At 40.9% G+C, this 27,243-nt stretch overlaps 2 protein-coding genes and 5 non-coding genes across 7 annotated transcripts; 6 read left to right on the top strand and 1 right to left on the bottom strand.

Annotated features, from left to right (window-relative positions):
- Positions 1 to 1,555: 1,555 nt before the first annotated feature.
- On the top strand, positions 1,556 to 5,836 carry RPS8 (ribosomal protein S8). The gene is made up of 6 exons (XM_020783341.3): positions 1,556 to 1,664; positions 2,132 to 2,238; positions 3,090 to 3,189; positions 3,803 to 3,978; positions 4,930 to 5,059; positions 5,674 to 5,836. Exons 1-6 carry the CDS (start codon positions 1,661 to 1,663, stop codon positions 5,781 to 5,783), a joined length of 627 nt encoding a protein of 208 aa, XP_020639000.1. The 5' UTR covers positions 1,556 to 1,660; the 3' UTR covers positions 5,784 to 5,836.
- Positions 1,960 to 2,044, top strand: LOC140707222 (small nucleolar RNA SNORD55/SNORD39). Its single transcript, XR_012087141.2, has one exon. It is a non-coding gene; the product is annotated as a small nucleolar RNA SNORD55/SNORD39 (small nucleolar RNA).
- Positions 2,900 to 3,002, top strand: LOC140707225 (small nucleolar RNA SNORD46). The gene has a single exon (XR_012087144.1). It is a non-coding gene; the product is annotated as a small nucleolar RNA SNORD46 (small nucleolar RNA).
- LOC140707224 (small nucleolar RNA SNORD38) lies at positions 4,136 to 4,208 on the top strand. Its single transcript, XR_012087143.1, has one exon. It is a non-coding gene; the product is annotated as a small nucleolar RNA SNORD38 (small nucleolar RNA).
- LOC140707223 (small nucleolar RNA SNORD38) lies at positions 5,394 to 5,462 on the top strand. The gene has a single exon (XR_012087142.1). It is a non-coding gene; the product is annotated as a small nucleolar RNA SNORD38 (small nucleolar RNA).
- A 614-nt stretch (positions 5,837 to 6,450) lies between the features above and the next one.
- Positions 6,451 to 6,583, top strand: LOC140707239 (small nucleolar RNA SNORA35). Its single transcript, XR_012087159.1, has one exon. It is a non-coding gene; the product is annotated as a small nucleolar RNA SNORA35 (small nucleolar RNA).
- A 1,251-nt stretch (positions 6,584 to 7,834) lies between these two features.
- Positions 7,835 to 22,489, bottom strand: BEST4 (bestrophin 4). Its single transcript, XM_020783340.3, has 9 exons — positions 22,311 to 22,489; positions 20,816 to 20,910; positions 17,516 to 17,749; positions 16,258 to 16,412; positions 12,689 to 12,766; positions 12,439 to 12,591; positions 10,881 to 10,961; positions 9,856 to 10,010; positions 7,835 to 8,849 (listed from the first exon to the last, which is right to left on the bottom strand). Exons 1-9 carry the CDS (start codon positions 22,460 to 22,462, stop codon positions 8,444 to 8,446), a joined length of 1,509 nt encoding a protein of 502 aa, XP_020638999.1. The 5' UTR covers positions 22,463 to 22,489; the 3' UTR covers positions 7,835 to 8,443.
- Between the last annotated feature and the right edge of the window lie 4,754 nt (positions 22,490 to 27,243).

The following is a 27,243-nucleotide window of genomic DNA, read 5'->3' as shown; positions in this document are numbered from 1 at the left end:
ACAGTTAAGGGCCCTTCTGGATGAGGCAGATAAACATCTGAGCCCCTGGGTGCCTCCAAATCCTCTTGTTCTGGAGAGCAGTGGAAGCAAAGGCGTAAGGAGCAATACACCCGGAGGAGCCCTTGGCAATCCAGCTGTGATGGAGGCAGCACCAGTGGGCTCTACAAGGCCAGGAAGCAGCAAACCGTTGATCTGTCTTTCTCTCATCTCACTTTTAAGTTGATTCTGATTTGATGGTAGGACACACAACAAACAGGAGAAAGAAAATTACTGTAGTCTTTTCCACTTGTTCTTCATATAAACTAGAAATCTTTTCCTACAGAATTGGATTGCTACATTGGCAGAAAACAAATTCCACAATTTATTTTATTTATTTATTTATTTGATTTATACCCCGCCTATCTGGTCCAAACGGACCACTCTAGGCGGCTAACAACCATAAAAATAATATAAAACAACGAAAACAGACAATTCTAAAAGAAGAAGGCACTACATTAAATCATATAATACACAAAACAAAAAACAAAAACAAAAAAGAGGGGGGTCAAGAGGAGTATGATGGAAAGGCCTGCCGGAACAACCATGTCTTCAATTGCTTCTTGAAGACACCCAGCGAGGGAGACCTGCGGATCACAGGAGGTAAGTTGTTCCAGAGGTGAGGAGCCACCGCCGAGAAGGCCTGATTTCTTGTCTTCTCCTTCCGGGCCTCCCTCGGCGTTAGGCTCCTCAACCTCACCTCCTGGCTCACGCGAGTGACACGGGTAGATCTTGGCGGGAGAAGGCGTTCCGCCAAATATCGAGGCCCTAAACCGTTTAGGGCTTTATACGTGAGCATCAACACTTTGAAGTCGATGCGGAAACGGATGGGCAGCCAATGCAAGGCGGCCAGAGTGGGTGAAATATGTTGGTATTTTTTTCACACCGCTGATTAATCTGGCCGCCGCATTCTGCACCACCTGTAGTTTCCGCAGCAACCCCAGAGGTAGCCCCACGTAGAGCGCATTACAATCTATACTAAGGTGCAACTTTCATTACGCCAACCAAAACTGAACACACAAGTCCTGAATGCAATCCAATGATGTGCCAAACATTCTGCCTTAAGGCGACACTCCTAGTGTTTTCTAGGTATAAAGCAGTCAAATCCTGTTTACCCGTCCCTCCTCCTTCAGCCGCCCTTCTGGAACCGCGCAGCTTGCCCACAACACAGGTGAGAGGACGTGTAACCCCACCAACCACCTGCATCGCAAAGGATTTCCGTTGATCTGTCTCTCTCGGCACGCCTGGGATTTGAAACGGTTCAGCTGTTACCCACTGAACTACAGCAACTTTGCGAACATACTTAAAAAGTTATAAAATAAAATAAATGCACAAACATCGCAAAGTATTCGACAGCGGTGCAGAAGGGCCTCTGCAAGGTATAAGCTCTTGTCTCCCCCATCCCCTGCCTGCCCTACATCATTGCACCTAAAGCACCACCAGCTACGCTTCCAATTTCTCTTTGCCACAATCTCACCCTCCCGTCTCGTATTGATGACGACAACACTCAGCCCTAACTAAACAGTGCGACGGCCTTTGAAAACTAACGCGAGATTTCCTACCCAGCAAATCGCCCCGTGATGCTTTGCGGCTTCCTCTTTGCAGTCGGCGCCTCCGGAGAAGGATGGGTGAGTAGTTTGCTGGCCGGGCGGGAGCGACTTTTTTATCCGTTGCCATCCAACCAAGGGTTTGTCCGTATCCCTCTGCAGCTCGGGCATTGCGGAGAGAGACGTTCGTACGTTTGGGAGCCTGGGTTATGGTGCCCGGGCTCTCGCTGTTCCGCGGCTTGTTGAGGTCGGGGCCTGCCTTTGGCTTGGGCCGCGGTGGTACATGGCTGTCGTCCTGCAGGAAGAGAGACTGCGCAGAATCAATCCGTCTCCATGTTCAGAGTGCCCGGGCCTTTTATGTATTCCTTTGCCCCTTATTGCAATGATGAAACTTTTTCTACTGCTGCATGTGGCCGAGTACACCATGCGGAAATTTTTTTTACCTTGGAGAGCTGAGTAATCTGGGGCATTAGGTCTCCTTCCAGATGAAATAGAACTGCAGAATGGCATACTCTCGTCTTCACCCTTCGGCTTTTCTGTCCATCCAGGTATCTCCAGGGATAACTGGCATAAGCGCCGTAAGACTGGAGGAAAGCGGAAGCCCTACCATAAGAAAAGGAAGTATGAGTTGGGGCGACCCCCTGCCAATACTAAAGTAGGTGATTCTTGTGGGAGATGGGAGGGTGTGAAAAGCTGTTTGTCTGGATAGCAGTTTTTATAGTGCTTATGTATTAGCTTCGAAATTCATGAGAACTAGTTTAAGTTAGAAACAATTTGTCTGTAATGCCTCCAAAAAACTTTCAGTTGAGTAACCTGAAAGAGTTCAGGAAGTAGCCTGTATTGGGGTTTAATTCTAGTTTGTCTTCTTACTTAGAAGGATAAATCCAAAAATTTATACAGATGATTGTGTGTTAAAAAAACGTTGTGCCTTTGTTTTGGTCCTGATTCTGAAATAGTATAAATGTGTTTTAAAAATGAGGGTGCATTTGGAGTAGAGGTAATCCATTACAGTTCTGTGTGTACTACTCAGCTTGATCTACAGTAATTTCCCCAGGTTTTTGCAATCTGTCTGATTATAATAAGCAGACATTTTTTTCTAAAATCAAATATACTGCACAGCTTGATTATGCTTTATGTGTGTTTAACTTAATATTATGTACACAATCATATTAGAACTTGTTGAAAGACACTTTAGCCTTGAAAGAGTTTGTCATGCAGCATGAGTTAATAAACACAACACTCATAGTGCCATGAGTATACAGTACTTTGTTGGTTGCACAGCTCTTTAGATTCCAATTATTCTCTGGCTGGGAGGCGACTGGAGTGATGAAAACTACACCTTAGGTGGGTGCTGTAGGCCGTTTTGGTCTTCATTGCACTCACCAGTGCTAGGGGTTGTCATAGTTACACTGACCATGTTGCCATCTAGATTGGGCAGTTATGAATCAATTTCAGTTCTCTTGTGTTTCTGTGTTTTGACCCAGTGCACTGTACTCTTTTTTATAGATTGGTCCCAGAAGAATTCACACAGTAAGGGTACGTGGTGGGAACAAAAAATACCGTGCTCTGCGTCTGGATGTTGGAAACTTCTCTTGGGGGTCTGAGTGTAAGTCTAAAAGTGGATGTTTTGTATAGCTGTTACATACAGAGTGCTGCTGGCACTTCATAGGCACTGCTAAAAGATGTGATGGTAACTTTGACCCCAAGAGAACTTTGGTGAATTCCTAAGCTCTCAGTGATAGGAGTGTCATAGTTACTCTGAGTGTACATGCTTTACTCCAGGGACCGTTAACCTTAAATTAAAGGGATATTACAATTAGTTGTGTGCGTGTGTGGAGTATTGTTGAATAGTTGTGCAAATGGTGGTATGGATCACAGATGTTGACAAATATTGGATAGTAGTTTAAAAGTGTAATTGCATACTATTTAACAGTTAAGATACAGTAGAATGGGTGGGAGGAATATGTGTGCCAGAGAGCAAAAAAAAAACTGTCAACAAAAATCCTAGATGTGTTTAGAGAAAATTCAAGTACTTGCCTAATGCTTATACATTACGTGTATGCTTGTATTCTGGATGTATTAGTTGATTTTGATTAACAGTTTAGCTGTTATTCCTGCTGAAGTTTATTTAAGAAACTGTGAGTCTGCTATTATAGAATGGAGTATATGACAGATAGATTATTGTACCATAAATTTGTCTTGGTCTCTTTTCTTTACAGGCTGTACCCGTAAAACCAGAATAATTGATGTAGTGTACAATGCATCTAACAATGAGCTGGTGCGCACAAAGACGCTGGTGAAAAACTGCATTGTACTCATTGACAGCACACCATACCGACAGTGGTATGAAGCCCACTATGCCTTGCCCCTTGGGCGCAAAAAGGGTGCCAAGCTGGTAGGTATAAAGTAAGCTTAGTGAGCTTTTACACAGCTCATCTTGTTTCCTTCCACTAGGAGTTGCAGCCGGCTGTTCTGTTAGATTTCATATCATTTTGTGCTCTTGAATTGTTTTATATTCAGCTGTTGTTTCCTAGAATGTGTGACTTTTTTGTCTTCTGTTGATGATAACCTTTGTCCAGTTCTGCTGCTGAATAAAGAGCGATGACAGGTATTGATCTGAAGAAGACAAAAGGCTGGCCTCCACAGGGGTTTTTGCCTGTATAAAGCTGGATGCTTTTTAGCCCTCCAGCTGTACTGCTGCCTCTGGCATCCTTAGCTAGCATAGCCTCTGATGAGTGATAATGGGTTTTGTAATGCACCAACAAAAGTTGCTTGTCCCTAGTTTACACTGTCTCATTTTAGGCTAATGTCTTGAATAAAATATACACTCAAACTATTAAGACTTTCTTTTTATGAACATTAACTTATTTGTCAGTGTCCATTGCCCAGGTTAAACAAGTGAAAAAGCTTGCCAGAATAGAACCACTCTTTCATTTGTATGATAGATGCTAGAGAAGAGACGATTCTCCACCTTTCCCAATATACAGTGGTGCCTCGCACAGCAAGGGTTAATCCGTTCCGGATTAACCCTCGCTGTGTGAAAGCATCGCTGTACGGATCAAAAAAAGCCATTGGAACGCATTAAACAGCGTTTAATGCGTTCCAAATGGTCAAAAACTCACCGTACAGCGATGCTTTTCCGGGTCCGGCAGCCATTTTCGCGCCCTCGGTAAGCGAGGGGAGGGCGCGAAAACACTGCGCACAGCCATTTCAGCCGCAGCGAGACCGCGGATTCATCGCTCTACGAGGCGCCCGTTGTGCGAGGCACCACTGTACTTTGGTGAGGTATGCTTTGTGAAGTGGTAGTAATGTAGCCATTTTTACTTACCTTATGCTCTCATTCCAGACTCCTGAGGAGGAAGAAATTTTAAACAAAAAGTGTTCCAAGAAAATTCAGAAGAAGTACGATGAGCGGAAAAAGAATGCTAAGATCAGTAGTCTGCTTGAGGAACAGTTCCAGCAAGGAAAGCTACTTGGTGAGGGCCAGAAATAGAAAAGAGTGAACTAACTAGGTGTCAGAAAAATGTCTGCAAAGGTGTTGTGTTTGTCAGTATATTAGGTTCATCTGCAGGGAATGGTATCAATTTAAAGCTTGTGTAAAGCTGGAGCTGTTTGTAAGATGTAATGTTCATGTTAATACTCCAGTCCGAAGTTGCAAAGAGGCATAGCTTATTTGCAGACTGCTCATTTGATGAGGTCTGTGAAATGGAACTAGACAGATTTACTAGTTATAATTATACATGAGAAGAATGTCGTCAAAAAAATGCATTGGCCAAATGACCCGCGTGATTCAGTAGAATTTTGAAGTTGACCTTGTGATGAAAAATTTGTCCAGTTCTGCTACTGAATGCAAGTGGTGACAATTTGGATTCTGAAGGTTGCTTTGTCAGTAGAATGTTTTCCTGGGCTTTTCTGTATGAGCCTTGCAGTTTGATAGAAGATAGGACCTTCAGTTGTTTAATATGGTCCAGTTAGGAGTAGACTACAGTCTTGAACTCCTGAGATTACCAATTAATAATCTGATGTGAAAGACTGAAGCAACTTGATAGTTCCAATTGATACTTCTCTAATAGTGTGTTTTGTTTTGCAGCTTGCATTGCCTCCCGGCCTGGACAGTGTGGTCGAGCAGATGGTTATATTCTGGAAGGCAAGGAACTGGAATTCTACCTGAGAAAGATTAAGGCCAGGAAAGGCAAATGAACAGTCACTGTACTTACTGGGCTAAATAAATACAACCAGAGTCTTCTAATAAACTATTGATGTGATTATTTGAGTCCAGTGGGTGAAGAGGCTACACAAAATTCTTCAGAATTATTGACTAACTGACTTACCTTTACAGTGTTGGGAGGGGGATGTGAAGGGATTCTTAAGAGGGCAGAATGGATTTTCTGTAATGGAACACTTCTAGTCACTGTTGCTGCCTCTAAGTATATGGATAGGTGGGGGTTCCTTTTTCTTTGTTCAGGAAAATTTAGAACAAGAGCATCATTGTAATGTTGTCCAGTATCTAATTTTTGCTTCCAGATATTTTGGAGTGTAATAGCAGACTTATTACTATACCCTGGGGTGTATGGAAGGATGACCATCAGCAGTAAGCTAGCTTACATTCACTGAGTTATTCAGTGTGAGCCTAGTAGTTGTAAATATCATGCTTCATTTGGGTGCTTCAGTGGACCTAGGAAATGTGCATTGATCATTTCTTCAGAAGTATAGAGAATGATACTTCACAGTGATCTGCCTAATGATCTGATATAGGTACAATACAGTAAGAGTAGTCGAAGGAAAAATTATAGAGGATTTGTAGAAGTGAAGACACTTGAGCTGTCATGAGTATCACTGCATTATTAACTATTGAATAGAAGTGTTGATGCACTGCTAAGTGACCAGGCTGTCTCTTTTATGACTTTTTGGTCTCATTCCAGTGCAAGATAAATCCCCTTCTAGCAGAAGGGCCAGGCTTCCTTCCAAAGGCCTGGTTCTTTCGAAGGCTGGGTACAACTATTTTCTAACATGTTTACATTTTTATTTTTGAGAGCCTTTTGATATGAATGGGAGCATGAGGCCATAAGTGTTAGTATCTTCAGGCTTAAGGCCATCTTCCACATGATATCCTGTGAAATAATAAAGCACGCAGCTTTATACTTTGATGTAGTGTTCATATGCCTCACTTCTGTGGGTTGGGACAGAAAGAATCTCCTCCAGACCTGCATCTGACTTCCTGTGTTCAAAACATACTTCTTCCAAGGTTTGAATACATATTTGCAGTGTTTTATGGGCATGAACCCAGTGATGTGGAATGAAGCCAGTAGTGGGGAACACAATATAAGTTTACCTGGGCAACTTCAGTAGAGTAATGGTTAAATTTGAAGCCACAAATCAGTTTACTCTTCAAATGACTGATTCTAGGAAATGCATGCAATTTACATACACATTCTCCTGGTTTCAGGCATGTTTTTCCCCTTAAAAGTGAAGTTATAAGCACACTAAAGAATAACCCCCATGGAGCTCAAGATTAACTTATAGCTGAATGAATACACAGGATTATCCTGGCAAAATCTAAATGTACGGTAATTACACGCATTTAATAAAATTAATGTTGGAAGTAAAGTTCTGAATTTGTTTAAATGAAAATTAAGTTATTGGTTGTATATACAGTGGTGCCTCGCACAGCGAGGTTAATCTGTTCCGGATTAACCCTCGTTGTGTGAAAGCATCGTTGAACGGAACGTAAAAACCCATTGGAACGCATTAAACATGGTTTAATGCGTTCCAATTGGGCCGAATACTCACTGTTCAGCGATGCTTCAGGATGGCCGGCAGCCATTTTCACGCCCTCCGCTCGCTTTACGAGGGCGCGAAAACGCTGCACGTGGCCATTTTGGGGCTTCCGGTGGCCATTTTGTAGCCGCCGAACAGCTTACCGACCTTAGCGAACTGCTTACCGACCTTCGCTCTGCGATTTTCGCCCTATGCTGGCACCGTTTTGCGATCGCAAAACCAGCCTCGTAGAGCGAATTCATTGCTCTGCGAGGTGCCCGTTGTGCGAGGCACCACTGTATATCATATTTCTTCTCATAACAATCCTCTGAAATGGTTCAGGTTGAGAATCACTCACCTTGTGGGAACTAATCCTTGGATCTCATAAGTCCCAGGCTGCTGCTCTTAACACTTAAATGCCTTGTGAATCTTTTGCCATAGTTGAATAGTTCCAACTACATTTGCTGCTGGAAAAAGTACCTGATATGTTTGTCCAGTGTGTAAAATAGCAATTTCCTGCTACATCCTCTTGCACACTAAGAATTTGAATGGCTTGGAAAGCTTTGTTTTCAAAATGTGGGGTAAATTGGATCTCTAAGGAAAAATATAAAATGTTCAGGATCAAAACTCCACATTTCTTTTGAGTCCTTCAGCTTAAGCCTTTCTTAATCCCTTGTGAAATCCATTGATAATCTAGATCATTGGTTCTGAAACTAGCGTCCCCAGATGTTCTTGGACTGCAGTTCCTAGATGCCTTCACCACAAGCGATTCTGGCCAGGATTTCTTGGAGTTCTAGTCCAAGAACATCTGGGAACCCAGGTTTGAGAACCACTGATCTAGGTTACTAAAATGATACAGTTTTGTGTGTGTGTGTATGGATGTGGCAGTACTGCAAAGTAGATATGTTTGTATTATGTACTAGCACAATCCATGTTTCCTGTATATAGGAATCTAGCATATATCTGTAAATGTTATTATTTATTAGCCAAGACAACTATAATTAGTCTACAAAAATAATAGGTATACTTCTAAATTGTTTCTCATATTTGTTGAGATGTGTTGAATCTTGCACTGGTTACCCCAGACCCTGCAGTTGATGAGCTTAGCCAGATGGCTGGTCAGATATGCTAATACTATCATCGAGGGCCTCCACTACTCTAATAAGGGGCAGATCCTTCCTCTGTGTCTCTGTACTGTCTAACTTCCATGAGTTTGGACTAGGAGAGTTATTAAGTTTAGTTTCATCATCCTCCATCTCTTCATCAATGCGACCAACTGTGTCCAGATCCTCCCTGCGGTAGAAGCTAGGACTGCCAGCAGGGAAAGTGCCCTCTGTCCTCAAACGCAGGAGTTGAGCATGGTGACTGCGGCTGCCCTTGCCAAAATTTTTGAGGCTAACTGCAGGGGAGGCAGCTGCAGTGAAGAAACGGTTGAGCAGGGGTGTCTGAATGCGATTCATACTGGGTGAAGCATCTACCTGCTGACTTTGCTCTGGATCATCATTCATCCTGCCAAGGAGGGAAAGTGGATAAAAGAAAAAGAACAATGTTACAGCTCTAGACTGCTAAGCTGCGTACACGGGCTTTTCTACTATTAATAGCATAATGGGTAGGTGATATGCAAGGTTGATACCAACTGAGCAATTGCACTTTTACTGGGCTTTTCAGTAGTACAGGTACTCTGCGCATGTTCAAGAAGGTTTTCACAAAAACTAGCCATGCCTTCACTGAGATAGAATCTCATCAAGCATGGTACTGTGCCAGTTCCTGTATTCAATTTGTTCTTTTGTGTCTTGTTCTGCCTTCAGGAAATATGTCAGATGGTTGTCCATTTTTCTCTTTAATGCCTCTAGTGTTGGAATGCTCAAGATGATGATCAAGAACAGATTCTGTGCCTCTGTATGATTACTTTTCAAGTATTTAAAAAAATGCCATCATATTTTCCCTCAGCCTTTTTTCCTCCAGGCTAAATATGCCCAGTTCTTTCAGTCTTTCCTCAAAGGACTTGGTTTCCAGTCCCCTGATCATCTTTGTTGCCCTCTAAACTTGCTTCAGCTTGTTGGCATCCTTAAAGTGCAGTGTCCCAAACTGGACACAAGATTCTAGGTGAGGCTAAGCAGTGCTGAATAGAAGAGGACTAGTATATTGCGCCTATTTTATATGGGAAATTTTACATATCTTTTTAGAAGTCTAAGGTATGTAATACCTACTGTTGACCCCTAACTATGTGCTTGTTAATTGTTTTCTGGAACATTGCAGTCTTTACTTGCAATGGACTTGCCCTTGCTGTCTTCCCTATGTGGTCTTTGTGTTCTTGGAGGGTCTGCAAACTGAAGCAGCTTTGTCAGGGGGAATGAAGTCTGGTATACCAATGGCTCCTATTCCCATTGGTGAGTGAATGTGGTTATATTTTGCTGGTTGAATGTTACTGGGCATCCTTCACCTTTTCCAGGTTTGGATTCATAGGTTTTTGTTGGGATAGAATAATAGCATTCAACTTGCCAAGTGCACTTACCTCATGTCAAAGGTGGAGCCCATAAATGAAGGTTTTAAGGTCTCTGCCACAGTGGCCATTGTGTATGGGGGCTGAGCTGTAGTCTCATTCCAGTATTTGTCCTTGCCAGTAGGAGGTAGGTTCTGGTACATATCATCCACGGAAAGGAGCGATACCTAGCCATATAAAACAATATTTCTGAGCCAAGAAAAGCTGGATAAAACCCGTATTGAAGAGAATCGGGACAGCAATATACAGTAAGGGGCAGCTAAATAATAGAGAACTCTGTTTTGAAGGACCATGAGGTCTGCTAATAGGGTGTTGGGGAGTATGGATTGTCCTGATGTCAGACAGCTCAGCCTGTCAAACAAATGGGCAAATATATTCCAAAGTCCATAGATACATAGTCAGAAGCTGTTGGGAAAACTAATGAATATTACATCTAAAAATAGTTTAATGTTTATTTCATGGGTAGAAGCAGGATGACTTAATGGCTAAAAGAATAATTTATGAATACACCTCACCAAATCTTTCATTGCATTAGTAATTCTCACTTGAACTTTTGGAAGAAGGTTAAGACTTGGGCTAGAACAGTGTAAAAGTCATAAAAGGCATAGCTGTATATCAGAAAAAGTTTAAATAAATGAAAACGGTACTCTGAGATGCATGACCTTTTTCAGTACGTACTTGGTTTCTATTTTACAGTTGTTAAATGTATCCACATTAACAAAGATACATATTATTTCCTTTTATCTCTTCTTTTTCAAATGATATTCTATATTAGTTGAACTGAATCATTACATTTCTCCTTTCCATCTTGCCACAAGCTATCGTTGGCCAGTAATCATTCTTGGTTACATCTTTCATCAGTTGCCATGATTACACTGTGTTTAATGAATTATTACATTATTAATTGATGTTCTCTGTAATTCCCATTCCTTTTGAATTTGCTTAATTTCTGCAAAATATCCAGTTTTCTACCAGTTATAACTTAAGTCAGGTTGAAGTGTTACCTTTTGTTTCCTATCCTTTTGTACAGTGCTTACCTGAAAGTTTCTGTCTATCAGTTTATTGGTTTCAAAATCATCATCATCTTCTCCAAAGGGATTGATTATCTGTTCTGCTACCTACAGAAAAGGGAAGGTAGGGTATGTGAATATACAGTATATTAAGCATTCAAAGGAACACGATTGTGGTGTTCAGCTGTGCTCTCACCTGTCCGTCATAGCTGGGCAGGGGAACCTCAGCCAATGAGAGGATGGAGGGTGGTGCAGAAGTGGGAGGAGCTGGGTTATATAAGGTGTGTGTGATGTGTGAGAGGAGATCAGTTTGAGAGATGAGTGATTAGATTGATAGAGAGTGAGAAAGAGCCTGTCAGTGAGGGAAAAAGTCTGTGTGAGCTAGTGTCTTATAAACAGTGATTGACAACTTGATTTTATACCTGTGATTTACTCCTTTTATTTTTGTCTAATCAATAAACATTTTTATTTGTTTGAAAGAAACACTTGTCCTTTTGATTTTAAGGATAGGTTGGTGGCAGCAGTTTTGGTGAAAGGTAGTGAGCACTCTTAGAGGCCTGGATGGGTAAAGGCTTGAGAGTGGCCTGCTACAATGATAGTTCCAAATATTAGAACCGTCCTTTTAAAAAATTTAAGTTCCTTATGTTCAACTAGCAGTCAATTGGACTGAATTTTAAAATGCCTTTATCTCACTTGTACCAGAATCAAGTATCAGAAAATGTCAGTTATTCAGCATTCTATTGAGAATCCCCAGATTTCGCCTTTTGAGCATTGGTTGGTTGGTTGGTTGGTTTGTATACTGCCCCATTAGTAGAAAGCACTATTCTGGGCAGTTTACAACAATCAGTAAAACATACAATATTAAATAATTTTTAAAATTTAGACAGTAAAATTAAAACAAGGGCACTTAAGCCCTCCCATTCAGTTTCAAGTAACGAATGAATGGGACTCAAGAAACAAGGCTAGATTTTCAATGGGATGGGTAAAATATTTTCAAGGATTTTTACTCCTTTGAAATTTACATAATCCCCAATAACTACAAAAGAACTGAAGTTTCAGCATAATTGAAACAAAAGACCCACTTTTTCAGATAAGGCACTTGCAAATTTACATACATCTAATTGTTCCATGCAGATACACTAAGCATCTAAGCTTAATTGCTCTTTTGATGTGTTGTCAAGTAACTTCAAATTTAGGGTGACTCTGAGTTAATGACCTCTAAAAGATCCTATTATTAACAATCCTAGCATGCTAAAAGGTCACACATCAATTTTATAGTTTGATCAGTTTTCTTTCCACAACAATGTTTGTGCTCCCCTGGTGTTATGTATGTCACTGGTTAAGAGGTGCTCCCATGAAGCTGACAGTGAGACCTGGGTTTGGAAGCCCTGCTTTCAAATTCTTGTTCCACTAGCAATCTTAGGATATCCTTGGTTTAAGAGTGCAATTAAATAGCGGGGGAGATGTGAATGGATCCACTGCCAAGTTGCACTAGGGGAAAAGGATTTCCTTAAGTGAAATCACTTTAGGTAACCCCATAGGAGTCAGCAAAGAGAGCAGAGGGAATAGGCAATAAATATCTCACCTTCAGCCAGCCGGCATAGAAAAAGAACTGTAGGAGTGTGGGGAGTGGAACATACATATCTAGATCTTCATGTTTTTCTCCATCTGGGAGTTGCAGGAACTGACGCCCAACCACACAAAAAGCAAAGAAGGAATAGACAGCTATAGTGACCACCTATGGAGAAGATAATATATGGATTAAAATTAGTATTTATCCCACTTACCCAATTTTAAAGAAAAAATTAGCATTAAACGCACTGCTGCTCACTGACCTGTGTGTAAACCAGGGGGATGCTGATCCAGTCATAATGAAAAAGCATGCTGCATTTGGAACGGTAAAGGTTCAGCTCCTGAGCAAAGAAAGGCAAAAGATTTTTTTCAGAGTCTGCACTGCTGGTCAGCAGATTGTGCCACAAACAGCTGGTACTTGAGAGGAATCCCAGGCTTCCTGGCCTATTTTTCTTCCCACCTGTCAATAGGCATAAATTGAAGACACATACTGTAGAGGATTTGCTGCTGCCAGTGTGTGCTAGGATTTTTGCAGCATGGATGTCAATCCTTACATGTCCTTTTCATACATATCACCTACGAACAACATGTGGCACCTTTGCTGCATAGTCAAAAGGACTGTTACTGGGGCAAGCTTAATGTGTTGTTTGGCATTAGTAGAGTTGCCAGGTCTCAGGACATGGGCTAAATTTTCAGGGTTTTTTGGGTCGGCAGATGGCACAAATACCAGGGCACATTTCAGTGCGGGGGAAGTATTTTGTGTACGTGACACGTCTTTAAACCCCAGACATCACTCTGCAGCTGTACAAAGCTATCCAGTGGAGTCTTTTCAGATGGTCAAGGGCCTGTTGCACAGATATCCACAAGAGAGATGGTATATGTGAAGATTCTCAGTCTTCCAGGTGTGGTTATCTGGAAGGTGAGTTATGGCAAATGGACCTCTTTCTTGTTAGGTTGAAATGTTTCACTACTCATTCAAACAGCTTCTTCCGTCTGAGAAGAGTTGGTAGGAAATCCTTGATATATCTTCCAGGTTGGTTTGAACACGCTTGTTAGAAGGACAAAGGATTGGGGGTGAGAGATAATCCCACTTCTGCAGTCCTTCTCCACCCATTGTCATGGGTAATTAACGGTAATTAACAGTGGTCTTTCAGGTGTGTGTGTGGTCCTAATCTTTCTTGGGACGGATAAAAGGGCAGCATGATAAATAGAAGATGGATTGTATCTCAGGCATCCACCCCCTTTAGTGAGGGATTTTTTTCTGAATTTTTATTCTTTTCAATGGGAGTAGGATTATGGGGTAGGCAACTCTCCTCAGACTGAAGAAGCTGCTTGGATGAGTAGCGAAATGTTTCAACCTAACAAGAAAGATACTGTACCTAGTTGCCACGACTGGACCTCCAGATAAGAGAGAGATGGTGTTTGCACAGCACTTTGCAAAGTCACTTGGACACACTCTGATTTAGATGCTGTCGTTGACACAGGTCCTGTTGATATAACTTTGTCCCCTGCTTGTCCTGTTATAATTGATATGTTTCAGTTGGTGCAGCCTGAGGCTAGGGATCGGATCTTTGGAGAGGTTACAGCCATGACATCTGCACTGGGCCCTTGCATACCTGGCTTATAAAAGCAGCCAGAGGGGGACTGGCTGTGAGTTTGGGAAGCGGTGAATGTCTTATTGCAACAAGGCAAGAAACCAGAATGTCTAAATGAAGCAGTAGTAAGACTTTTGTTTAAAATGCCCTCCTTGAATCCCACTGTATTGGATAATTATTGGTCAATCTCCAATCTTCTAATTTTGGGCAAGGTTTTGAAGCCTGTGGTGGTCTGGCTCCAGAAGTTCCTAGATGATGTAGATTATCTAAATGCAGTCTGGCTTCTGACTTGGTTATGGAACCGAGACTGCTTTCATCACCATGATGGATAACTTAAGCTGGGAACTAGACAGGGGAAGAGTGTCCCTGTTGGTTCTGCTGGACCTCTCAGCAGCTTTCAGTACCATTGATCATGGTATCCTTCTGGACCATCTCTGTGGGATGAGACTTAAAGCATTGTTTTACAGTGGCTCCAGTCTGTCCTGAAAGGGAGAACTCAGAAGGTGTTGCTGGGGCAATCCTGTTTGACACTCTGGTAATTGGCCTCTGGTGTCCCTTAGGGCAGTGGTCCCCAACCTTGGGCCTCCAGATGTTCTCGGACTACAACTCCCAGAAGCCTTCATCACCACCTCTGCTGTCCAAAATTTCTGAGAATTGGAGACCCAAGGTTGGGGACCATTGCCTTAGGGTTCAATTCCATTCCCTATGTTACTCAACATCTATATGAAACTGCTGGGAATGGTTGTCCAGAGTTTTGGGGATCAGCGCCATCAGTATACGAATGACACCCAACTCTATCTCTCCTTCCTATCTGACTCCAAGAAAGTAGGTCTGTGCATAGACCAATGCCTGTGGTCAGTAATGGACTGGATCAGGGCTAACTGAAACTTAATCAAGATGAGACAGATGTGCTCCCTGGTCAGTTTCAAGGCAAATTAGGGGACTGGGATCTTGCCTGTACTGTATGGGGTTACACTCCCCTTGAAAAGTCAAGTTTGCAGCTTGAGTGTGCTCTTGGACTCAACCCTGAGCTTGGATGCATAGGTTTCATTGATGGTCAGGAATGTCCTTGCACAGCTAAAGCTGGTGTGGCAGCTGTAGCCATTCCTTAAGATGTTTGATCTGATGACAAATACCTTACTTCATCTCATCTGGATTGCTGCAACTAACTCTATATGGGGCTGATTTTGAAGAGTACAGTATTCAGAAACTTTCACCAGTTCCAAACTGCTGACTGGTGCTGGTTACAGGGAGTTTATAACTCCCATATTGCAACAACCTCACTGGCTGCCTGTCTGTTTCCAGGCTCAATTCAAAGTGCTGGCTATTACTTATAAAGCCCTGTACAGACTATTTGAAGGATTGTATTACTCCATATGAGCCTTCTCAGGTTTTAGGATCTTCTGGGGAGACCTTTTCTCACTTCCACCACCTTCCCAAGTTTGCCTGGTGAGGACACAAGAGAGAGCCTTCTCAGTGTTTGCTCCTGTGCTTTGGAATGCACTGCCTCAAAAAGCCAGGTTGGCCCCCTCCCTCTTTTCTTTCTGTTGTCGGACAAAGACTTTGCTTTTCAGGCAAGCTTTTGAGCAATAAGTGGGGGTCTAGGGAACACTCTCTTTATAAAATTTTAAAATGTTTTAAAACTGTTTTTAAATTGTTTTTTAATATTGGTTTTAATATTGATATATGCTTGTTTTAAAATATAGTTTCTATGGTATTTTAAACTTATTATTGTACAGTTTTAATTCTTGCAAGCCATCTTGGTTCCCTTATGAGGAGAAAAAAAGCATATAAACAAACAAACCCATTCCCAAGGGATATAAGGTCTCACTGGCTCAACAGAAAGGTCTTTGTGAGTGTATGTCATTCTTGCTCCTCACCCAACCCTTGCCTTCCCTGCCTGTGTCACATGACAAGGACCCAATCTTCTGACATCACCCGGATCCATTGCCCCACCTTAACTTTTGGGCCTGAAATCTAAGGGAATGGGATGCCTCTGTTTCAGTAACCCAAAGTACTGTCGTGCAAGGCCCTTTAAACAATCAAGGATCAGGTTATCCGAGAGACTGCATTGCTTCTCTCCCTCCTGCCTAAACTCTTTTATCTCTGAGGAAGCCATTCTCATTAATGCTTCACATTGCTTTGATTAATCTGGCAGCAGTCAGAAAAGGACAGAGAAGTATAGGAGTTGCTCTAAATGGCCCAGCTAGCAGTTTCCCTCTTTCCCTAGCACTTACATCAATGAGCAAACGGAGTGCCACATCATCTCGGACCCTTCCATCCCGTCGTGCCTGGGCTGCTAGATTGGTGAACCACACACAAGGGATCCAGTACTTGTTGAAGTCCGAGTGGAGACTCTCAAACATCTTGCGCTCATCCTGAGTCATGAAGCCTGCAAGAAAAAGGTGAAGGAAAGTTGACTTTCTGTTCTGTCATACTAGGAGGGACTAAGGAAATGAGATACTGCTGACCCACAAGTCCTAATAAGGTCTTCCATTGATACAATCAGAGCAAGCCTCATTCACCATTTTCCCTCATCAGTCATATGGAGCAAACTGCATAATACATGCTAAGAATGTGGGGATATAAATGTGGTGGCAATGGAGTCAAGCGTGCCATAATGTGGCACCACAAACAAAAAGTAATTGTCCTTCATGTTACTTACTGGCTGGCAATATGCCAAGATGGGAGGAATATCATAAAACACTAAGGTAGTCAGTAATGTTAGTGATACTACTAATGATGACTCACAGGTATTAGCTAATCAGGCTCATTCATGGATCTTTAAATTACCAGCAGGTAATTTTCTCTCTTTTTCTGGAGGGAAGGGGGAACTGATTGTGAGGGTATAAAGGACCTAGGGCTGAGAAGAAGAGTCCTTGTCAAGACAATGGCTGATGAGGAACAATAACTCACAGCTATTGATAACACAGAGACATGAGTAATACATCTTTTTTAAAATGTTATATTGGCTACTAACAAATTTTTGCACATATTTTGTTGGTTGAGTTTTACCCAGTGAAGGAGTCCTGTGACTTTATACTGACTTTTCATCATCTACTTAAATTAAAAGAATATGCTGCGCTCCTTTCTCATTAAAGTGTAATAAAACTTAACATTTATAGATAAATTCCAGCCTATCCAATGCCCTTTTTGCCTTCTCTCATACCAAAGAGATGTCCATTTAAGAAAGGGATAGAGCAACCTTCAACAGTTTGGGTTCTAGTGTAGTGAACCCTCTTTGTCACTAAATATTTCCTGCTATGAGAACACCACCTCCTGTCTGTAATTATAGAAAGAGAGATGAGAGTTTGGAGGTGGTTTTAATACTAAGAAAGTGAGTATTAAGCCCTTTCTCTATTTGCAGGCTGAAGAAACAGCTTTATCGCTAACCATGCCACAATATTATTTTTGACAAAAGTAGAGCCCATTTGAGACATTCATTGAGGTATTCATTAATCCAACATTTTTTTTCAGTCCCAAAGTCAAACTCACCAGCTTCTACTATGTGGTCCATGGTGGGAAATCTTTTAAGAACCCTGGTGCTGACTGAGCGCAGGATGAGCACAGATGACAAATTGGCATATCTGATGAGAGTCCTTCTCAAGATGCGGCCCTTGTCATCCCGTCCATGCACATTGCTGGAAATGACACACATCAGCTGGTCTGGCAATGGAATGCTGGTGTATTGGGCCCACCAGCGGTTCACAATCAGTGTGACATAGAAACCTGCCCAGAAAAAAGAGGAAGGGGCTTTTATTGTAGAGACTGTAGTTGGCATAAGCATGTTTGCTGTCTTGGCAAATCAGTACTATTACCTGAAAAATTATATTCAGTTTAACTCTAGCACCTAGTTCAACATATTTACATTTGGATAAATTATTTTAATATTAATATTTTAGTAATATTAATTGTGTGCCACTGTTAATTCTAGCTTTCACTGATCCTTCTCAGGGCTTTCTAGGTAGAAAGTACTCAGAAGTGGTTTACCATTTCTTTCTTCTGGAGACATCCTGGGATTGTGCCGCTTGCCCAAGGGCCCCACAGGCTGGCTCTTCTCCCAGGAGGCCCAGCAGGGAATTGAACTCCCAACCTCTGGCTCTGTAGCCAGAGACCTAACCCGTTGAGCTATCTTTACTATTGACATTTTGATATTTATTTGAGTTTTCTAATACAATTAAAATTATTTAAGTAGAAATTTCTTAAAATTAAGATGTATAAAATATTTTGGATCAGAATACATTTATTTTAACAAATTAACAAATGGAAATTAAAACTGAGCTTTTACAAATATATCAGAATCTTGTTTACATTAAACATTTGGTAATTAAATATATAATATAGATTTGACATTTGTTAATACATAACCAAAGAGTCCAAGTGTGCTTAGAATGCAAATGTTCTCTACTGGAAAAGGAACTTCCCTCCCCCCCCCCCCCAGGGCAAACCCTTATTCTTATCTGTGTTTGCTCAGCTACAACACACACAAAGATGCACACACACAATGTTTTCCCACTGCTATTACAGGTTTTCTATAAAAACAATATCTACAACTTCCTGTTTTATATAGCATGATCTGGGTTTTCTGAACCTGAAATAAAAATAATTAACCTGCAGGATTCACTGGGGCTAGGCTTTACTGTCCTTCTGCAAGCAGGCAAAGAGCTTTCTCTTCAGGCACGTATTCTCTGAGTGACTGGCTGCCTGAGTGGGCTTTTTAAATGGATTGTTGTATCTTACTGCATTGAATGTGTTTTTGATGTTACTTTTTTTTAGTATGATATTTGTTAGATCAGTTTTTGTATTTGTATACTCACAATTTTTAGCTTTATTTTAATGATCTGATACGGCTTTCAAACTAATAAAGTTATTTCCCTGTTATTGAAGCTGATATATGTTGTTTCTTTTTCTAGAGAAAATCAAGATTCTTTTAGGCTGTTTGTTCTCTCTGGAGACTCAGACATGTGCATTTTCCATTGGGGTAACCAACATGTAGGACTCTGTGTACAGTACTGCTAGACTCAAACTCAGGTCTGTCCTAGCTAGCAAAGCACTGGGAATTTGCAGGCCAGCAACATTTAGAAAGCCACAACTCCCACTTCTTATTTTGTATTTTCCCCCTATTTAGCTATGCATTGTTTAGACATAAATTGTCTTTCCTGTCGAGCTGCCCTTTAAATTTTCCCTACTCATTTCTGACTCCTTCACTTCCTCTTTTTTAGTTCTGTGTGCCCCTTGCACAAGTTATCTGTACACACCCCTCTTTCCTTATTTAGTCCTTGTCTTTCCAAGTATGCAGTATTACTTTGACTCCTGGTATGCAGTATTACAGGATAGCTGTTTAGCAGCAGCAACAGAAGTTCATAGCGAGAGAATTAGGTGAGAGGTAGGCATGGGTATTAATGACGCCCACATAAGTGTGAGGAAAATTTTGAAGTGGTTTCATATCTATTGCCAAGAAAATAATCTATGCATTAACAATAATAACTCTAAGGTGGTTGTATTTGGCAAAAAAAGAGAAAAACCCACAAATGTCTATAAATTCCAAAGATTTACAGCAGGTTAATGCTGCGAATGGTGGATTATAAATTAAAACTGCTCCTGGCTGAAGTTGGATTTACAATTGGAGTGTTAAGTGGGAGTCTGGGTCTGGACTGATTCATTTAACATGAAGAAGGACTGATTAATAGTTTGACTGTTTTATGGCTCCTAACTGAATTGGGAGTACAGGAAGGGGAGGGAGCCTGACTTGGTGGACGTGGGGCGAATGGGAGAGAAAACACAAGCAGAGATGGGCCTGCTGATTTATAAGAAGCAGTAGTGAAATATTTGCACTTATTAAAAGCTGAATTATTTTACTTTTCAGCAGAAAGTGTTATTCTGCAATAAATCTATATCCAAGAAGCAGAAAGGACAGCCCTTAGTCAATGTACAAGTCCATCAAAACTTATAATGGAAGATTCTTTTAAGAACTATATACAGGAGTTTCAAATTAACACTATCAATCAACTTAAGGATTCTATTAAAACCCAGACCCTTGAAATTACGGTGGTAACTTCAGGATATAAAGAGGATGCGGAAAGGAATATGCAGATGGAAGACCATTTCACCAGAGCAGCGGAAGCAGCAGAAAAAGAGACTTTAGAACCAAGATTGAAGGGAGATAAAATAATGGCCCTTTATGAAAGGAAGGTACAGGTGGATGAGTTGGTGATTTACACTAATGAGAAGATTACTAAAAATGTATATTAGTTTGACAGAAGAGAATTTAGAGAAGGAAACATGAAAGCAGTGATGATGGAAGGGGTACAAAATCTTGGCTGTAATTCAGATATATATGACTGGATTTGAATGTTGAATGATAATTATAGATGGATTAAATCAGTAAATTTGAGAGAATGTGTGTGTGTGTGGTTATAAAATATTTAGAGTTATAAGGTGGATTTGGGATTAAAATAGGATAGCTTGTTAGAGATATTATCTGAGACATTATGGTAAAGAAAACTGAAAAAATGCTTTTTATCAAGCCCAGAAATAAATATGAGTAGAAAATATAGCATAGTTTAAAGACTTTAGTACTGTAACATAGTTATGTAGTTAAGATTACATATTAGATATTGTATTATGGCAAACACTTCAAACTAGAAATGGTCTTGCTGAATTTAATATTAGAAAGTCTTGACTTGAAATATATATAATAAAAATGTATATTTAAAAAAAGCATACTGATTCCTCCAAATAAAGCAATTAAACACAGTCAGGCATGTAATCGAGAGCACCATAGATAAACCATACCTAGCACAAAAGACAGGGGTATCAGGTCCAGGGACCGGTTGCAGTATTGAGCTACCTTTTCGAAGAGACGTTTTTGATTCTCATTTAAAAGGTGCCTAAGAGGAGGAGGAAAGATTGTCAGCCTTTGTTTGGTAGGTACATTCTTCATATGTCAAACAATATCCAATGTTTTACTGTATCTTTCCTACCAAAGCCATTCCTCATTCACTGATCATCCTTCCTTCCCATTAAAGATAAAAACCAAGACAGCTAACACTGTACTTAAAATGAATTAAGCAATATAACTACGAAATCACAGAAAGCTAGCAAATAAAACTGTTAAAATTGGAAAACATTGGCTGGTCTTTGGCATACATTTCATAAGAGCTGTAAAATCAAAACTGATTGTAAAACTCTAAGAAATGTGTATCCCACAATCTGGGGGCAATGTAGGATAAAGACCTATTCCATTTGGCCATCAAGCAGGCCTCCACAAATGGTGATATTCTCAAGAGGGTCTTTTCTGAAGATCTTAACATCTGGGTGGGTTCATAGGGGGAGAGGTAGCCTCTTAAATAGCCAGGTCAAGCTACTTTGGTCTTTAGTAGTTAAACCAGCATATTGTAAACTAAGCACTGACAAAACAGTCAAGAGCCAAAACCAATATGATTCTTATTTATGAGGAAGAATGTATCTTTCCCACCAGACTGAAAACTAAGTTTATGGATCACAGTGTATAAGAGAATAGCCTTTTCAGCACAAAGGAATCAACATTTGAAGCCTGAGGTAGAAATGTACTCTGATGATGTACTTCTCAGTTGATAGTCCCACACAGGACCAGCACTAAAGGTTTTCAGAACGCCATAGCCTTGTCATGGTTGGAACATATGTTCAATGTTGGAGGAAATGCAGGGTACTGAATGGATGGAATGGTGGCAAAATGACACAAGAAAAGAGCCATCCCCAGACCAGTGGAAATTATACTGAAACACATCCTAGACCTTTGGAAATTTTGCACTACAGTTTGTAAGATCACTCAGTCAGCAGGAGCAGTAACCAGACAGTCTGTGAGATTTTGGGAGCTGCAACCCAAAAGTAACTTTTCCAAGCTCTGTCTCTATATTCTTATCAGATCCTAGGGTGAGCCTTGCCCACCTTTTCAGACCTCCCTTTTTGTACAGTCCTAAAGATCAGAAGAAGTGTCTTTTTTAAAAGCTGTAAATTTCCAGAAGATGCTACATTTTGGACTTTCCTTGAGTTTAAGAAGAATTGCAGATTGCTTGGTTTCCTGCATCCTGTGGAAATTACTAGTAGAAGAAGGCTTACATTGTTTCAAGGGGTAAAGTTCTGTGTTGAGGACAATTTGTTTTTTGAGACTAAATTCCCAGAACCCCCTAGCCAGCAGGAGCCATGGCCATGTTAGCTGGGAGATCCTAGGAGCTGCCATCGAAAAGAGGAAAATTTCTATACCCTACACAGCTAGTGATTTTAAATTTTAGAGGTGCTGTCAACTCACCTGTAGGTAGCACTGAGCACTGCATAGAGCATGATGAAGACAAGGAACTCCTTGTAGAGTAGCTTGTAGATACTCCCTTTCCATCGGAAGAGAAGCTTGGAGAAGCCTCCAAAACGAGCATTGGCTACTTTCAAGGTATATGAGATGGTCATAGCTGCTTCATCTGCTTCCCATGCAGGCACAAACTGGGCCAAAAAGAGAGATAATGTGCAGGGTGGAAAAATATCACATTGCTTTTCTCACCTGCTAATTTGATTATTGAATGCTGAACTCGGGATGTTGCTCCATAGCAAAGCATTACTGAATGTTTACATGCCATGGAAGCCCTTTCTTTAGGTATTAATGACAGAGATATTACAAAGATTTGCAGAGGTGTTTGTCCAGAGGTGCAAGGCATTTAAGCAAAGGGAACTCACTAGCCAGTTTCATGACTGGTGTTTGTTTTTGCCACTTGGCTGGTCCACAAGTAGTCCCTATGCAGTTGCTTGCCACAGAGCAAATTAGTTCATCCTAAGAGAAGGCAGTGTGTGTACAAAGGAAGGTAAAATTCTGACCATCTTATTCTTGCTGAGTCTCACGATTTCCCACTGACATTTTGTTCTGTCCATTTTTGAATCCAATCTCAAGACATTGCACACATGTTCAGCACAGAGATTCATGCACATGGTTTTTTAATGAAAACGGGCTAAAACTATTGTATTGCGGCAACTTTAAAATTAACAAATCTATTTCAGTGTTAGCTTGTGGGTTACAATCCATTTTCTCACAAACATGGATTAGTTGTTCCTCAGACTAATTCATGAAAGCTCACACTGGAATAAAGTTGTTGGACTTACATGTATACAATCCGACTGTGTTTGAAAAAGTGGATTAGTATCTTTAAAAGGTCACACTGAAATAAATGTGTTATCGGCTGCTTATCCCTAATGTCCAGCCTCTGCTGATGGAGAAGCAAGGGCTGAACCTCAAGGCTGGAGATTCTTAGTTGAAGGCACAGGAACTTCTAGAAGCTTAATTAATGTCCTGCTTGTGTAAACTACACAGGCTGGTGTTACATCTGGGTATGTTGTTGTTGTTTTATTCAATTTAGTTATCTCCCATCTAGCAAAGTCGCTACTCTGTGTGGTGTATAGCAAAAATTTAAAGAAAACATACTGTCAATTATGAAATTCACTATAAAAGCACTGAACTAACCTTACAAATAAATAAACAAGACTAGACAAGTGGCAAAATAACCGTTTCACAACTTACAATATTCCTCTCCTTTGTCCTCCTCTGTCCCAATTAACTGAGGAAAACCTCCCCAAAAGCTTTCCTAAAAAGCTCTGTTTTCAAGAGCTTTTTAAAGGTCTGAAGAGAGGGTGTCTGCTATAACTCCTGTGGAAGAGCATTCCATGGCTGAGAAAACCAGGTTTCTAGTTAACATTTTCAAGGCTTCTTAAGGTATAAGGTCTGCAACGGCCAGGTCAGATAGGCCACTGAACTTGGCAGAAGACATTTGGACAGATAGCGAGGTCCCTTTATATGCTAGAACCAAGATTGTGAATCTTACACTGAAGCAACCAGAAAATTGATTCAAAAACAACAGCAACAACCACAACAAATGCAGAGAGCAGAATAGAAAACCATGAAATGTAATGGATGGGAGGTATCATTGAATGGGTGTTCTGCTGAAAGATGATTAAGCAAAAGAGGGCAATTCCAACGAAAAGGGCCAATGCAGAAGTGCTATAAATCCTATTTTTATTAGCGCTTCCTGAGGTCATGCACTTCAGTAAATGCTAATAAAAATAGAGATTTAAACCACTTCTGCATTGACCGAGAGAGAAAATATCCCATTTCACTGAATGGTATAGAAATTAAAAGACAGCAAGCTTCTGAGAGATGCTGAAACTTCTATAGATGCTATAATTGAAGTTTCTGCTGAATAAGGATGGTGTCACAAAAAAGGCAAATAGAAGATAGACAACAAAGTAACTCAACTTTGGAGGCCCACCAATAGTCAAAAAGTAGCATGATATGATGTCACCTAGGTTACAAATCTACATGGCTGTTAACAAATGCCCTTTAAAGGATTTAACTTTTGAATACACATAGTTAAGATTGTAGGCAATCCAATATTAATAAATCTCCAAGAAAGGTTCCAGGTTACATGAAAAAAATGACAAGTTGTATCCATATCCCAATTTTCTTTGACCATTTCCCCCCCCCCCCATAGTTAGGTTCCTGTTACTTCAGTCTATTGGGTGGAAATTCATCAGGTCGGGACAGCATTAGATGCAGCTACTGCAGCTGTTAAATCTTTGCCTATATGGCAGCTCAGAGAGATGCCCTGTTAGAGGCAGGGGGTTGCCAACCATCTCTTATTGTGGTCTGATACAGAGAACTGAGAATAAGCTCTTACCTGTTTTGAGGGCTGGACTGTTGGCTTGCTGTAAATTGTTCCACTAGCACAGGGAAAGCAGAAACATTGCTGCCCACACCCTTTAAATACCTTGCACATGGTCAATAAAATCAAGTGCATGAAATGATAGATTGAAGGCTATTAGTTGTCCAAGAACAGGGAACTGTGTAGATGTGATATACATAGTTATCATTCATTTTTGTAAAACGTTTATGAAAACTTGCTGCAGTTTTTAAAAAAACCTTAACTGGAAAGGAAAGTCAAACTGCAGGTTAGAGTTTGGATCTTATTAAGCCCTGGATGAATGTAACTGTAGTTCCTTATGTCTGACCATTCCTTGAAGGAACCCAAAATGACGTTGCACAAAGTTCTCTCTTTCCCTGGCTGCCAGCTGTTCGTCAGTAGTGCCTTACGCAAGAAAACTGAGAATAGAAGCGTGGTTTACTATTAACTATTGCTTAAAATCCTATTCAGTTGTGCATCTTGCTTATACCCACCTTAATTCTGTTTCACATAATTTTGTGTTTGAACAATCATCATCACTGTGAGAAGCAGATGTCCAGGTTTAGTCTTAGAGACAGACATATGGTACCACACTTCAAAAGATCAGCATGTACCTATATGCATGTGGAAAGCTAATGTCGTATCGTGGTTAGAGTGGCAGACTAGAACTCAGGAGACCTGGATTCAAATCCTGTCTTGGCCATGGAAACTTGTAGGTGTGCTCACAAGTGTCTGTGTGTGTAACAATGGTAAAAGCACTCATATATTCTGAAAACCCTATTTAGGGTCTTTATAAGTCAGACACAGAACATATGTGTATCACTTGATGGCACAGAACATCAACACAGAACTTGCCATCAGAAGACTCAGGACAATTGCTTCTGTTTTTTCATTTCCTCTCCTTAACTGACTTGCTTGTGTCTTTTCTTTCTTGAAAGCGTTCTCTGCCAGTCCCTTAGGATTTTAAACACCTTTCCTATTCCCCAGCAAGTGCCCCTGTTTTCTCAATCAGGGTACAAGAATCCATTCTTATATAACCCCCAATAAATTTCATCTTCCAATTCATCTCCATCAAGGCATCTTGAGACTGAATGTCTGAAATGTATGGACCCCAAGCTGTGTTTGCTGCAAATGATAGAAGTGGATCACCTCCAAGTCCTTCCAACCAAGAGGCAATCTTTGCAGATCCTCCCTCTGTTCACCACCCTACATTACCTCTCATTCTACTCTAGATGGTCATCTAACCTCCCAGACCATCTTTGTAAAGAGTCGCAAGGTTCTTCAAGGAGAAGGAATCATAACAATCTTTCCTTTTTACCCTTTACTTCATCCTCTAAAACATGTGGCACTCCAGGAAGTGTTGCTCCAGATCCAGACCTATAAATATTTTACCTCACCTTGAGTAGAAAGGAAATCCTTTCTAAAGTCAGTTGATTGTACATACATGTCTTACGTCCCTCATTTCTTTCCTCACCTTCCTATTTCTCTCTAAACTTCACTTCCAACAACTCTCAGCTGAGAAGAAATTTTGGGAATCAAACAATCCATTGATACGAAATGTTTAGAATGCACTTTGCATTGTTTCATTCAGGATTATTTTAGTTCTCTTTCTGCTAAAAACATACGTGAAGAACTGATCTTAAAAATTAACAAAAAGATGTTTGTGTAGCCCTCCCTGCACAAAGAAGTTTAACCTCTCCATGAAAGAAAGAGGCGAGAGTGCGTTTGGAAAAGGAAATAGATTAGAGTGAGACCAACTTCCATATATTCTTACTTAAGCCCCTCTAGTACTAACAGCCCAGCAGTCGTCCTCAAAATCTTAGTGGAATGCTTGCTTTTTGTGAATTCCCCTGAGAAACATATCTGGACTTTACACCAACAATGAATTTACAGCTCCACAATCTCATAAAGTAATCATTTATCCCACAGAGTATGTAGGCTTGCTTGGTTTCCCGTGATTATTACTGCCTATAAACCTGTCTAGCTGGATAGTTCAGTGAGTTCGGTATCTGGCTGGGAGACAGAGGTTGGGGGTTTGACTCCCTACTGTGCCTCCTGGGAGAAGAGTCAGCCTATGGGTCCTTGGGCAAGCTGCACAGTCCCGGGACACCCTGGTTGCTGAAAGTCAGAATTGACTTGACAGCATGCAGCTTTATTATAATAAATCTGTTCTTCAAGAGAAATGTCTCCTTTACTTACTCTGTTTTGATGTTGAGAGAGGTCTCTGTACTTAGTGCCACAGGTGGAGCACCACTGCCTTTCCAAATATTTTTGCCTACAATTTCCATCATCCTCATTCAGGACAGTCAATGGGAAGGGGCCCCTGCTTCAGCCCACCCTTTTAGCAGAGATGACAAAGCCAATGCTCTTTGAAGTTACAATAACAAAAGCAGGGTGTCCAGATCAAGGGGTGTACACATCCTGAGATATGTAGTTTGGGGAACCATGACCCCTAGAGTCGTTTCCAACTCTGTGATTCTATGGTTCACACTAAGCCCATCTCATAGCCTCACTGACATGGAAGAA

The sequence above is a fragment of the Pogona vitticeps genome, chromosome 4 (genome assembly GCF_051106095.1).
Source record: "Pogona vitticeps strain Pit_001003342236 chromosome 4, PviZW2.1, whole genome shotgun sequence".
NCBI classification, from domain to species: Eukaryota; Metazoa; Chordata; class Lepidosauria; order Squamata; family Agamidae; genus Pogona; species Pogona vitticeps.
Note: the sequence above shows the minus strand (reverse complement) of the source record. Positions and strands in the feature narration are given on the sequence as shown.